Genomic DNA, 14,818 nt, shown 5'->3' on the forward strand with positions numbered 1-14,818 from the left:
AACCAGTCACCGCTTGGTCCAGGGTGCTCCCTCTGGGCAGAACTCTTGTGTTAGGCCATTTCAAGCCTTCTGTTAGGCCTGTGGTGGCTCTTAAGGGTCTGATAAGCTGAGGCTAGGGTCATGCATCTCATGGCACTGAGGTGGGCAGCCTGCAGTGGGGGTGGCAGGCACTTGGGGGGCTCTGAAAAGGGAGCACTGTAACCTTAGGCCCCCAGCTTAGCCGATCCATTGAGGGTGGGGTGGTGGCACTCAGGAGTGAAGCCTCAGTCACATTCCAGTGGGATAAGAGCACTGAACAAGAGCGGAAGAAGGATGGTAGCCAAGAGTTCTGGCTGTAGACCCAGACTACCTGGGACCTTGGGTGTGGAATTCCAGCTCCGCCACTTTCCAGCGGTGTGTGTGACTTTGGGCAAGTTACTTAACTACTCTGTTCTCGGTTTCTCCACCTATGAAATGTTGATAATAATAGTACCTGTTTTGGAGGGATGGTTCTGAAGAGTTTATGTGTTAATCCATATAAAGCACTTTGAATAATGCCCGGCACATAAATACACATTAACTATTTCACTATTATAATATATGATTATATATATTTAGCTCAGACAGTAAAGAATCTGTCTAAAATGCAGGAGACCCAGGTTCTATCCCTGGATTGGGAAGATCCCCTGGAGAAGGAAGTGGAAACCCACTCCATTATTCTTGCCTGGGAAACCCCATGGACAGAGGAGCCTGGTGGGCTACAGTCCATGGGGTCACAAAGAGTTGAACACGACTGAGTGGCTAACAACATTCTAATTATTATCATGGTTAGCATGTATTGTACATATACTAAGAAATCATTGCACACATCCAAAAAGTCTTTCACAATCTTTTTGGCCTGGTCAGTCCTATCACCAGCTCTGTTGGTTCATTTACTGTCCAATCAGACTGGGCACACTGTGCTGAGCAGTGAGTGGTCACCCCTTCAGCCCCAGGGGACTCTGGCCCTGTCTCCTCTGGGAGCCCTCCCCAGGGCAGTCCTTTCTGAGGCCAAGGCATTTGTCTACTTACCTAATGGCTGGCTGTGGCCATCAGGCTAGCTGGCCCTCCCCATCGGACTGGATCTTCCTTGGAATGAGCATCGCTCCTGTGACTCCCTGGGCCCACAAACCTTCTCAATCTCTCTCTCCAGGCCCAAATCTCTCTCTCTCTTTTCTTCCTGCATACTGGTCTCTCCCCAGACGGGTTCATTAGGCTGAAATGTTAACAGTTGTGCATCTCCTGTGAGCCAGGCAGGCTCTGGGCTGGAAGCCCTGGTGTTTGCTTTAACCATCCCAAGAGCTCTGTGAAGTAACATTCTCTTGATTTTACAGAAGTGGAAATAGACTCCAAAAGGTCAGATCTCATGCCTTGGGACACACGGCTAGAAAAGCAAGGACTGCAATGGACGCCCAGGGCCATCTAATTGTTCCTGCAATGGGCTATTCTTCCCGGGCAGTTGGTCATGTGGTCATGTCCGTAACCAGAATAATTGTTGCCTGACACCCCTGACAGACATGTGTGGGTGCCCCTCTAATCCCAGCTGGTTGTATTGGGATATCCATGGGACACAATTTCTTCAATGAATGTGGAGGTGGGGCAGAAGGATGCATTGGACTGTTCATACTCCTGTGAGTCTTTGGACTTGGACAAATGTGCCCTGAGGAATCCTGGAAGCTCACATGCAGAGTGTTCATCTCAAGGTTGGTGTTACTGGAAGCAGAGGGCAAGGTTTATTTGCTTCCTGGATAACCCATATGAGGCTTTGGGGAAAAACAAGGCCCAGATATTAGGAGAACTGAGCTAGAGGAGACCAGTGGACCAACTCCAAGAACAAAAAGAGGCTCTCCTTGAAGTAACTCGTCTTGACTGGCAGGGAGGAAGGACCCCAAATAGGGGACAGAAGAGGGTCATAAGCCCACATCTCCAGGGGAGTGTGGCAGGTGGTATAACTAAGGCCAGAGGGAGGAGCACATGCATATCTGGGTGAGTGGTGGTGTAGGGCGAGCTGAGATGCACACTTCCAGCCAGAGGTGCTAGGTAATAAGTGTTGGGCAGATAATTAGGGCTCACAGGCCAGGTGTTCTGATTTTTCAACAGATGCTATAAATCCAGATCTCATAATGTTTAAAGTACAATTTTGTCATAAGATGTTGTGTTGATCAAAGACAACAGGTCTCTGTGCTGGGTGTGTCCCAGGAGACACCAGTGGCAGGATCTGATGGCTTCCACTGTGTTTAATCCTGGAGACCTAGGTCTGTGTCTCTTCAGGGAACAGGCAGCCAGGCTCCTCACTTGAGATGATCAGGCAGCACCTATCTGTGACTACACCACTGGGATGGCAGGGGTGAGCTTTAGTCCCCTCCCCTCTTACCTTTGTTAGCTCTGAAATGTCATTGTGGTTAACATGAAATTTTAAGTAAAAACTGGGCTTGCTATGCAAACTCAGCTTCAAAACAGGTCCCCTTCAGGCAGGAGACAGACAGGCGCCAGGCTGAACAGCTAGATTTTGTCTGCTGTGGACAGATACCCCAAAACAGCAGGAGGGAGGAGAAGCAAAGCATGACCAGATAAGAGATCAAAGACCACATATTCCTCATTCTTAAAATCAAGGACACCTTCCCAGTTACACATGTGCAGAAAAGCTCCTTGGAGGTCAAACAGGGAGGGGCCTCCACCCCATAGTAAGTGATGTCAACCTACCCATAGACCTCTTGGCTAGAATCCATCTTGGCTAAGAGATGCACACATACATGGGAGGACCCTGAGATAAACCACATACAGATCAGAACAAGGCAAAGCAAGATGACTGGCCACAGGAAACCCAGAAGAAATGCCCCATAAAAGCAATTTAAACTACCATGAGGGTGCGGCTCTCTCGCTCAGCCTGCCTGTGTGTCTGTCCACATGTCCTCTTTTCCCTCCTTGTAAACACTGTTTCCCTACTTTGTTTCTTTGTGGAAATTCATTTTCCACAAAGCCATATGGGCCAAGGTCGTTTCAGTGGCCAGTGGTCTCGCGGCCAGGACTCAGAGCTCTCATTAATTACTGTAGCCTGACTTCAGTCTCCGACTGAGAACCGAAATCGTGCTTCAAGCCACTGTAGGTCAAGAAGACCTTTATCCACTTGCTCCCCGATGGTGACTCCTAAGCCGGCCCTGTCGCCTTTGCAGTGGGGCTGGAGTTGTCTAGGGTGCTGAGGAGCTGCCCTTACCTGGGCCCTTAGGTAGGATGCAGATTTGGCTGTTGGTTAGCCAACCTTAACTGAGGGTGGGGGGCATGCATGATGGTCACTCTCGTAATGTTTGCTGCATAGGCAGCCCTGACTGGTAAAGTTCTGACCCACTGGGCTGCCCAGGCCTCCGGATCCTTCTGTCCTGTTTCTCTGCTATAACTTGTGGTCCCTTTGACAACATGGTTGGTGTGGTGGACATTGTGCTTGGCTCTCCAGTGTCCCTTCCATACCGTGATGAGGCTAAACCAGTGGTTCTCAAAGAGGATAGTACTCCCCCCAGCGGGTATTTTGCATATGATGATTTGGGATATGTTTCCACTGCAGCCTGGGCAGGACAGCATTAGCCTTCCTGTTCATTGAGGCTTCCCTGGTGGCTCAGACGGTAAAGAATCTGCCTGCAATGCAGGGTAAAGAATCTGCTTGTGCTTAAAGCTAAAGCCGGGACGTGAGTCAGTCATCTTAGCTGGGTGAGTGCTGTGGTCTGAGCAGGGGCAGCAGGACAGTGGGAATAGACTGAAAAAAATGTAGACCTCCGGAGCACTACTCAGTCCTCCCACTCTGATGTGCTCTTGTACCAGGGGTCTGATCAGGCCTGTGTCTGCCTCCTTCCTGAGTAGGCCAAAGAGCCCATCTGAACAGCCTTCCTACAGCAGTGTCTCACTCCGGGTGGCTTGACGGAAATTCCAGACCAGTGTTGTCTCCTGGCACACTGACACAGTGGCCAAGTTTACTGGCGCTGGGGCTGCCACAGTTGGGATGGCTGGTTTAGGGGCCGGCATTGGAACAGTGTTTGGCAGCTTGGTCCTTGGCTATACAAGGAACCCATCTCTGAAGCAGCAGCTCTTCTCCAGCACCATTCTGGGCTTTGTCCTGTCTGAGGGGCTTTTCTGTTTATGGCCACCCTCCTCATCCTCTTCACCACATGAGGCTCCATGGAGGTCACCTACCCGCCGCTGCTGCTTTGACTCCAGGCCATGCTCAGTGCTGGAGCGTGCTAACTTCTACCATTAAACACAATGTTTCTCTTTTAAAAAAAAAAAAAATCGACTTGCAATGCAGAAGACCCAGTAAGATCCCTGGGTCAGGAAGATACCTGGAGAAGGGAATAGCAACCCACTCCAGTATTCTTGCCTAGAGAATTCCATGGACAGAGGAACCTGGCAGGGTTTGCAAAGAGTAACCCAGTCCATGGGCTTGCAAAGAGTGGAACATAACTGAGACAATCACTTTGGTGTTGGAGAAGACTCTTGAGAGTCCCTTGGACTGCAAGGAGATCCAACCAGTCCATTCTGAAGGAGATCAGCCCTGGGATTTCTTTGGAAGGAGTGATGCTAAAGCTGAAACTCCAGTACTTTGGCCACCTCATGTGAAGAGTTGACTCATTGGAAAAGACTCTGATGCTGGGAGGGATTGGGGGCAGGAGGAGAAGGGGACGACAGAGGATGAGATGGCTGGATGGCATCACTGACTCAATGGATGTGAGTCTGAGTGAACTCCGGGAGTTGGTGATGGACAGGGAGGCCTGGTGTGCTGTAATTCATGGGGTCGCAAAGAGTTGGACACAACTGAGTGACTGAACTGAACTGATTGTATAGGTTATCACTTGGATTGCTGGCCACATCCAGCTATAAGGGAATTCTGGGAAATGTAGTTTATCTATGTGGGTGACCATGTGTGCAGGTCGGAGTCCTTGGAACATTTCTGTGGAAGGAGGGGAGAACGACTTTGAGGGGGACAAGTGGAGATCTCAGCACACTGTCCACAAGAGCTACATTCCTGATGCAAGTCCCCTTGGGAGGAAGCCCCAAGGATTTGAGGATTTGGCTCCAGGATGACATCTCCAAGGGATCAGTCAACCATCCAATCAGGGAGAAGTGAAGTTGGAAATTGGGATGGGAAAAGAAGCCTCAGGAAGTGTCCAGGGCTCATGCCACCAGCTGCTGTTTTTCTGGTATACAGAGCAACTGTGTGAAGACCCTGTTCCTTGGAAATAAGCCAAGTGTTTGTAAAAGTTCCACAGATTGCCTATGCTGCCTCTGACCCAATTAGAGCAGGTCTGGGGGGCAGGGTGTGGTGTGCTGGGGAAAACAGCAAAGCCAGGAATCATTGTGATGGTAAAAAATATCCATAGTCATCATATCCAAAATTCCCCGTAGAGGGCAGTAGTATCCTCTTTGAGACCTGCCTGCCTAACCATATCCTAGGGTGGAAGGGACACCGCCAAGTACAACGTCCACCACACCAACCCCAGGCCAGCCCTTGCTTGCACTGGAAACACCCGGCTGCCTGAGACAAACTTGGTCTCCCCTCAGCGACCGACTTCACCATCTAGCTAGACATCAAACCAGCAATAAACCAATAGGTATTGCTTACAATTGGGGTGAAAGCTAAGAAGGAAAAGTGCTGTTGTGCAGTGGTTTGCCAGAAGAGCCGACCTAGATCAGGTCAGAGGCTTCTCATGGAAGTGATGAGGCCTGAAGGATGAGTGGGGGTGGCCCTTTAAAAGAACGGGAAGGCAGGAGAGCTCTGAGTTTGGAGGGAGCTCAAAATATTCCAGAAACTGGAAGTCACTGGAGCTCAGAGAGTGAGGGGCTGAGTGCTCTTACCTTGTATGCAGGGGAAAGGGAGTTGGGCTTTATTCCAAGAGCACGGGAGGCCTTGGAGGGATTTTACAAAGAGTGTGTGTTTATGTGTGTGTGTGTGTGTGTGTGTGTGTGTGACTGATTATATTTAAGATCACCTGGCTCCTATGTGGAGGCACATGGATGTTGTGGGCACATAGACGGTACCAAAGTCAGCAAGGATATTTGTAAGTGAAATCCTATCTCAAAATGACTTTAATAATAAACAGTCTTAAAGTGATCTTCATTCCCAATACAAGTCCTCTGGGGAGGAAGCCCCGTTAGTATCAGGCCCCAGGATGATCCAGAGACCTGGTGGGCTCTGGGCACATAGAGTGGACAGCTCCAGTCATCCCGGACACAGGCAGACTCCATTTTATTTTTCTCTGGTCTGCCATCCTTGGTGTCTGCTACATCTTAGAGCTGGCTGACAATTGGATCTACACACTTCCTTATTCTCACAAAGTGGGACAGGGAGTTGGGCTTGTCCAGTCACGAAGAACAAGTTATCCCTCCAGGAGAACAACTTGGGACATATATGCCCATCGCTGAACCAAGAGCTATTGCCAGGTGATGGGCTTAGTTAGGTCAGGATCTGGAGCTAGGGCTGGAAATAGTACCCAAATAGTTGGGTTCTGTTGAGAGAGAGGAACTTTGGATGTTGGAGAGGAAGTAAATGGCCATCGTATTATGAGAGTGAGTGGGGTCACTCAGGGAGAGCGGAAGAATCAGGAGGAAGAGGGCAGAAGCCAACTGGAGGAGGGATGGCCTTTAACTGGGGAGAGGACAGCCTTAGACTTGTCATTGAGTGGGTGAGGGGGGTAGGATCTAGCGCCCAAGCTCCCAGCCGGGCTTTGCAGTACAAACGATTCGTTTATTAACAGCAGGAGAGCAAAAGGTTTGGGCACAGAAGCTGGTGGGGTTTAGGAGCCTGGGAGCCTGGGGCGTTCTCTCCTTTGCATACAGTAAGCAACCTGAGAGTGAGGGTGGTGATGGGGTGCTGTAAATTTGGGGAGTGAAAACTATGAGGTCGTTGTCTAGGAGAGAGTGTGATTGACGAGACTTCGGTCATGTAGGGTCACTGCTTATTGGCAGTCAGGATCCCCCTGAGTCGGGTGGGACAGAGCAGGTGAGGCTGGTAGGGTAGCTGTGTTATTCTCCACCAGTTAGCGCTTAAGGGACAGGGGTGGAGGAGGTGAAGCTGGATTTCACCAGGTGGCAGTCACCTGAAAATGCTGGAACCTCAAAACAAGACAAGGGGAAGAGAGTTGGGGTCTTGTGCAGCAGAATGGGGATGACTGGTCACGGAACGGAGGCCGAGTGAGGAAGCCATTGAGCACCTGGGAGGTGGGAGGAAGGGCAGCGCCTGTCCAGTGCTCGGTGCTGGTCTACATGTGGGAAGCCCGCCACCTGTGGTCGTCAGCTGGAAAGGAATCAGACTTAACACGGGAACGCATGCTAAAGGCTGTCACCGCTCGAGGCTCACACTAAAAGCAGTTCCCTCCATGGAGGGGGGGTGGGGACAAGGGACCTAGAGATTGCTTTCGGGATGTTGCAGAGCAGCTCCAAGAGAACAGGACACAGACCTCCGCCTCCGGAGATGAGTGACCCCAGATCACTGATCTGAGAAGGCTCAGAGGCCCTTCCCGAGAGTTCGAGCGTCGGAGTCTCTCGGGTCTCCGGGAGCACCGAGGGTGGGCCAAGGCGAGCGGCGCGTGGGGGCGGGAGGTGCCGTTCGGCCTTCTCCTTTAGAGCTCCCAGCGCGTGCAGTTTTCCGCGGACACACTGTGGTCCCTGCAGCCAGGTTTCCCCCACCTCGCGCCTTCACACCCAGTTCCTTGGCGCGCCACCCTTTGCGGAGCGGCAGGAGAGCAGCGCACAAGAAGGCCCTGCTGCGCTCCGGACCCAGGCGCGCTGGCCGCTCCGGGAGCCGGGATGGTACTGACTGCCGCTTCCCTGCTGCTCAGCCGAGCGGTGCGCCCGGCGTCAACGGCGCTTCCATTCCTGGCGGGGGCGGGGACCGGCGGAGGGGACCAGCGCCCCCGCCAGCGCGCGTCTGAGCTTTGGCCCGTCCCGCCCCCCGCCCGCAGGGCGGATCCGCATCGGAGCCGGAGGAGGGTTCACCCAGAGGGTGTCCGGTGTCCTCTCCGCGGCCTCTCCCAGGCGTCGGGACTTGTCCGCGGAGGCCCAGCGGAGGCGACAGCTCGCTCCTCTTTGGCGCGGCTGCTGCGGGGCCGGGCGCTTGCTCGGCGGGGGCCGGCGGAACCATGCTGAGCTGCCAGCTGGTGAGGGCCAGCAACCTCCCCAGTCTGAAGAAGGACCGGCGCAGCGACCCGGTCGCCAGCCTGACTTTCCGAGGTGAGAGCCCCTTGGCCGCCGCGACCGCTCGCCCTCGCCACCCGCCAGCGCGCGCACCGCTGGGTCGGCCACCCCAGCTAGCGCACTAACCAGGCCAAAGTTTCCTCCCCTGTCAACAAGGACAGAAATCTCAGAGAAATCTCGGTCCTGTCTTCTTCAGAGGGGGCAAGGAGGATGCAGTCGAGCAAGAAAAATGCCATGGTGCTCAGAAATTTTGGAAACCGAAAGCGCCGTAATATGTCGATAGTTGCACTTCTAAGACCGATACTCAGGGGTGATACCCTGCGAGCCTTAGCAGGCAGTGATGAGGGTGGGCTGGAGGATGAATGCAGAGAGAGAAGAGAATTGCTTAAAAATTGGGCGTGGAGACCGTGAGAGTTGTGTCTTGGTTTCATTCATTCATTCGTCCGTCTTTCTTCAACACTGGCCGCCTTGAATTCATCTCAGTTGGGAGGAAAAGGGATAGAATAGGGTGGATATGGCCTTGATACAAGGAATTTTGAGTGTTTTAGGAAGTCTTTTAAAATGCCAAGATCCTAAATGCCGTCTGTGGGTAATTAGTCAAGAGAGAGTCTACAGTTTGGGGAAAACACCCCAAAGGACTCACATCCGCCCCCTTCTCACCAGACACCCGCTCACTTAAAGGCGGACATTCCCGTGGGAGGAGGTGTCTCGGGAGGGGAAAGGGAAGAGGAAGGACCTGTCAAAATTAAGAGAAGGAACAATGGCTGTGAGTCAGGACCCCAGTTCTGCAAAGAAAGATAATTAAGGAAAGGGGAGAAGGTTTTCCTCTTACCATATCCTGTGGCTTTGTGGAAGTACAAATATCCTGTGGTTCTGTGGAATTAAAAATTTGCACAGCACAAAAGGTGGTCAAAGGTAGAGGGATAAATGGCTGGTGTTTTCAGGAGGCTTGGAAAAGGTGGGGACACCATGGCGGCTTTTTAGTTCTGACCCACGATATCCATCTGCTCCCCCCAGCACCCCAAAATAGTGATAACCATAGACGAAAGACACAGTTTGGCAAAATGAGAGCTAACTGTAGCTTTTATTCTTTGTTATGGGACGGTTTTCATTTTATTCCTTTTTTGAAAAGTGTGAGTTGAAACAGTTTAGAAAACCTTTCTGCTTCCATTAATTGGTGCTATTCCTGGGTGCCTACTATGAAATGCAGTGTCAAGACGAGGTCCCTAGCTGTCCCTTAGGCTCAGATTCTGACTAAGCCATTCTTGTGTGAAATTATAGGGTCGACTGGCTGGGAAAGACTTCCCAAGGACCCTGAGCCCAGGGCCCTTTATCAGCCTTGAGTCTCCTAGATGCTTTGGATCTCTTCTGCATCTTTTTACCACTCTCTTTCCCTGGTTCTCCAACAGTTGTGTGGTGGCTACTAATCTCCCTGTTCTGCAGGCAAGGAAATGGAAACCTGTGGAAGTTAATTAAATGCTGTGTCCCAGTCATGGCAGGGAGCACTTGAGTGGGCAGTGCCCTTGAGTCCAAATCTATTGAGGTCCCTCTCTGCAGTTGAACCTGCCCAACTGAGCACGTGCACCTGTTGTCCTCTCCCCAGCTCTGCATTCCCCACCCTTTATAATGCCTTACTATTTATTCTCACTGGTAAGCTCCTAGCAAAACTGAAATATAGTGGGATGTACCATCTCCAACTGTTCAAAGTCTGTTCATCTTTCAAAGCCCAGCTACAATGCCACCTTCTCCGGGAAGGCACCCAGGAGTCCCTTGACTGTCATTAGCCTCTCCTCTCTGGATGCACAGCACCTTGTTGCCCTCTGCATACCGAGTGCACACACCCCTGCTGACCTGTGCTCAGTACTCTGCTCCATAGTTAAGATCACACGGCTCCTTGCCGGTAGCGACTTTACCAGGATTCCCAGTGCTAGCAAACAGGGTGTATTCTCTAGTGTGTGCCCCTTCTGGCCCAGTTTCTCACCATCTTCCAGAAGTGCCTGGGGGTCGCAACAATCTGGGGGGAGTGGTCCTTATGTTTTACTGTGCCTCAGAGTCTTCTGGAGAGTGTGCTTGACAGACAGATTCCTGGGTCCCCTCCATAGAAGTTCTGATGCAGCAGATGGAAGTGACCTAAGAATCAGCACTTCCACACCTGAGGCAGGTCATTTTGGAACCACATCTCGAGAGAAATTGATGTGAGATGTGGTGAAAGGTGAAATTAATGTGACTTCACCCACCCTATGGGGATATTCATGCTGGAGTTTGGGGCTGAGTGGATGCTTAGGGAAAGAGGCTGTTGGAATCAGACCCAGAATTTACAGATCCTCTAGCCTGGGGTACTTAGCCCTGGCTGCACATCAGAATTGTGTGGCGGAGCTTTTTAAAAGACCACAGCCAGACTCCTTGTTCCTCCTGTCTTGAAGCTGAGTTTCTGGGAGGAGGGGCCCAGATACAGGTATTTCTAAAAAATCTCCAAATGTTCAGGAAGCGTACATGTGGGGTGAGAAGCTTTGCTGGAGCCTGTCACAACACAGAGGGGATGGGCCTGCTTGCAGAGAGGTGGCCACACCGAGTGCTGGGCTCCCATCCGGAGTCCGAGGTGCAGGCGCCTGGTCAGGCCCACTGTCTCACAGTTGTTCCTGGCATTTCAGGCTCGGATGTAATTTCAGGACCTGCTTCCCAAAATAGACTATGAGCTCTGGGAGGTTGGACTCTGAGGGTGCTTTTTTGGGCTCCCTCTCTGGGAGCTTTAGGATAGAGGCTTTTAATGAATACTTACCATCCCTTTGTTCTTGTGTTAATTAATTAGTTAGCATGACTAACTACTACTACAAGTCCCTGAGCTGTGGTAGAGATAGTTCCCTGACCAGCTTCGAGAATGAACAGCTTCATTTCCTAGAGCATTTAATGATCTGTATCTTTCTTCTGCCCTCTCTATTTTCCACCCTCTACAGTCATGATTTATATCCTTTTATTCACTCATTTTGTTACTGAACAAATATTTATTGGGTATCTACTACATGTTGGGTGATGCTTGGGGGTCTGGGGATACATCCAAGAACAAAACCAGATCCCTGTTCCCTTAGAGCTCAGACATCTAATTTCCTTGAGGGTTGGCTCTGCTGTGCCCCCACTTAGTAACTTTCTACCCTGCTTCCCCCAGGCTCACCAGCCAGAACCCAAATCATGACTGCCCTTTCCTTCTGTTTCCTCCCATCAGGTCCTCTCTTCCTCTCTCTGTCTTACCAGTTACTCCCTCTCCCTTCTCCCTCCCCTCTCTTCTATCTTCTGGGGAATCTTATCGATCCATCTGTAGGTGGACCCACATGACTTACCTGTATAGGGAACGTGGGATGCAGGGCCACTGGACTCTCTGAATCTGGATTTTTGAATAGTAAAAGTAACTTTAAAACATTGACAATAGCTCATTTTCTTTAGATGAACTTAGTATGTAGTCAGTGTTAAAAAAAAAGGATATATTACATAAAGGAATGGGGCTTCCCTGGTGGCTCAGACAGTAAAGAATCTGCCTGGAATGCAGAAGACCCGTGTTCAATCCCTGGGTCAGGAAGACCCCTTGGAGAAGGGAATGGCAACCCACTCCATTATTTTTACCTGGAGAATCCCATAGACAGAGGAACCTAGCGGGCTGCAGTCCATGGGGTCACAAAGAGTCGGGCACGACTAAGTGACTAACACTTTCATTTTCATGAGGCAACAGTAAAAAGTAGCCCCCCTGCCGCCATTCTGATGCTTCAAATTAACTTGTTAACAATTTGACATATTTCCACCAAGATTCTTTTTCCTCTTTTTTAAAAAAGCAATGTTAGTGTGAAATTTAACACCTAAGAAAGTGCATAAAATACACATGTACAGTTTGATGCAGTGGTTCTCAGTTGGGGGTGGTTTGTTCCTCAGGGGCATTTGGCAATGTCTGGAGACATGTTGGGTTGTCACCACTGAGTAAGAGATGAGGTGCTATTGGGATCTACTATGGGGGGAGGCCAGGGATGCGGCTAAACATCCTAGAGTGCTCAAGATGGCCCCACAATACCCATAACAAGGAAGTATCGAGGGCCAAGGTTGAGGAACCCCACTTCAATGGATAAATTATGAAGGGAATACTCATGTACATTGCCCAGGTCAAGGAATTGAACCTTACTCATCCCACCCATCCACCAGAAGTCCCCAGACCCCTTGCCTTCCTCTCTAGAGGTAATCCCATCCAGATATCTTTTTCTTTCTTTTTTTTAAATAATTTTATTCAGACATCTTTTTCAAATGTTTGCTTATTTACATTTTCACTTAGTAATAAGCCAGGGAGATTTTTGTATGTCAGTAAATATTCTACACACTTTTCATTTTTATTATAATATGAAAGTGAAAGTGAAGTCTCTCATCGTGTTCGACTCTTTTCGACCCTGTGGACTGTAGCCCACCAGGCTCCTCCGTCCATGGGATTCTCCAGGCAAGAGTACTGGAGTGGGTTGCCATTTCCTTCTCCAGGGGATCTTCCCAACCCAGGGATCGAACCCAGGTCTCCTGCATTGCGGGCAGACACTTTAACCTATATTATTATATGGGTGGACCATAATTCAGTTAATCAACCCCCTATTGAGGAATGTTTAAGTTGTATCAATTTTTAATATTTATATCCAATGCTTAAGTTATAGTGTTTCTGCAAGAAGTATCCTGGCAACTAAATCTTTGCCCAGATATTTAGTAATTTCCTTTAGGTAAGTACTGGAAGTGGTATTGCTGTGTCAGAAGTTATAGACATATTTAAGACTTTGCTGTGTTTCCCAAATTACTCTCCTGATGATCTGTATCAACTTTGTCTTCCCATTAGCTGACTTCAGGGGCTTATTTTCTTATAATTCTGCTAACACAAAGCATAATTATATTTTTATGATCAAAGCATAATCAAATTTTTAACAATTTCTTAGGTTCAAGTAGTATTTGTGATGTTTCAATATTATTGCCTATTTGTATTTATTTCTTAACGAATTGCTTTTTTAATTAAAACATTTTTATTTATTTATTTTTGACTGTGCTGGGTCTTCATTGCTGCGCGTGGACTTTCTCTAGCTGTGGGAAGCAGGGGTCACCCTCTAGTTGCCGTGGCTTCTCATTGCAGTGGCTTCTTTTGTTGCAGAACGCAGGCTCAGTGACGCATGGGCTTAAACAATTGCAGCTCGTGGTCACTACTCTGCAGCATGTAGGATTTTCCTGGACCAGGGATTAAACCCTTGTCCCCTGCATTGACAGGTGGATTATTAACCACTGGACTACCAGGGAAGTCCCTACTGCTTTTTAATTTGCCCAGTTCGGGAGGGAAGAGATGTTTGTCTTTTTCTTAATTAGTTTATGAGTACTCTTTACATATTAAGGACATTAAGATTTTTGTCATCGGTGTTTCAAATATCTTCAGATATCTTTGATAGTTTCAAATAGAACTATCTTTCAAAGTTCTGTTTGGCCTTTTGAGTTTAAAGACGTCTCTTCTCAGACAGCATTCCATCATAGCCCGTGTACCCACTTGCCACCACTCTTTCCTGGCTACTTGTTTTCTGGAAAGTATATTTTCAGTTAAGATTTAGAAAGGCGGAGATTGGGATGGGAGTTCTTGAGATGACAGGAGTAGGGCTCTTATAGGGAAGGCGGGGAGTGACTGCTGCCCAGTCTCAGGGTGTGCAGGCTTGAGTTAGGGAACAGGTGGCGGGCAAGTATCAGAGTTATCTGAGTCTGCCGACCCTTTTTGTTAGCGGGTATCTGTGCTAAGAAGTAAAGCAGACCTTCTTTCAGCAGAAGCCATTCAATTTCCACCATGTTTCGGTTTCTGCTGCTAACTTTGAATTCTTATCGCTTTGCTTATCTAATGGGTATTCTAATGAGGTGTCAAGAGAGTGCCCAGGACAGAGCAAGTCCTCAATAAATATTTGTGGACTGGATTTCCCTGGTGGTATAGTAGACAAGAATCTGCCTGTTAATAAAGGAGACAAGGGTTTGATCCCTGGTCCAGGAAGATCCCACATGCCATAGAGCAACCAAGCTTGTGCGCCACAACTAGCGAGCCCGAGTGCCTAGAGCCTGTGCTCTGCAACAAGAGGAATGACTGCAATGACAAGCCCGGGCTGCGCAGCAAACAGTGGCCCTTGCTGCAACTGAACAAAGTCTGCTAGCAGCAGTGCAACATCCAGAGCAGGCCCTGCTTCCCCCAGATGTTTAAAAATACGTTTGTGGAGCAAATGAGAGGCTGCATTGAGGCTGCCTGCAAGATCTAAAGGTGCCCTGCATCTCCATAGTGGATCTGCTACCTGACTCGTGGGCAGAAACAGCCCGTATCTCCCTCTCTCTGAGTCCCAGACGTCCCATCTCCTCTTCCATCTGCTCCATCTCTAGGTGAACGGTCCCTCCAGCCACCCTGAGTGCATCCATGTCAGAATCTGAGATGGGCTTTCCTCTTGCCCCAGCCCCCTTCCCCACCCAGTTAGAAGCATGGGAACAGGTTACAGACTGTGATGTGCACTCTCAGTGAAGGCCCTTGCTTTGGCTTTTATCTTCTCTGTGATCCCACCAGCTCTGAAGATTCCACTGAATGAGTGTTACAAAGACAAGCATT

The 14,818-nt window shown here is 49.6% G+C and overlaps 1 protein-coding gene and 1 pseudogene across 23 annotated transcripts in view; both read left to right on the top strand.

The window, feature by feature from the left end:
* DYSF (dysferlin) overlaps positions 1-14,818 on the top strand; it is a 225,180-nt gene that overhangs the window by 6,028 nt on the left and 204,334 nt on the right. For 7 of the 23 annotated variants that reach the window (XM_086323837.1, XM_086323842.1, XM_086323839.1 and 4 more), the window contains exon 1: positions 7,938-8,232. The exons of 11 other annotated variants lie outside the window; for them this stretch is intronic. In XM_086323837.1, the coding sequence (XP_086179963.1) occupies positions 8,142-8,232 (91 nt within the window). In that variant the 5' untranslated portion in view covers positions 7,938-8,141. Of the gene's footprint in view, positions 1-7,937; positions 8,233-14,818 lie in introns of those variants that run through there. 5 more of the 23 variants (XM_086323845.1, XM_086323849.1, XM_086323856.1 and 2 more) reach the window with 1 other exon arrangement.
* Positions 3,776-4,179, top strand: LOC147363572 (ATP synthase F(0) complex subunit C1, mitochondrial pseudogene; annotated as a pseudogene).

The sequence above is a fragment of the Bos grunniens genome, chromosome 11 (genome assembly GCF_055505025.1).
Source record: "Bos grunniens cultivar Pamir isolate PY7600 chromosome 11, Bosgru_T2T1.0, whole genome shotgun sequence".
Classification (NCBI taxonomy): domain Eukaryota; kingdom Metazoa; phylum Chordata; class Mammalia; order Artiodactyla; family Bovidae; genus Bos; species Bos grunniens.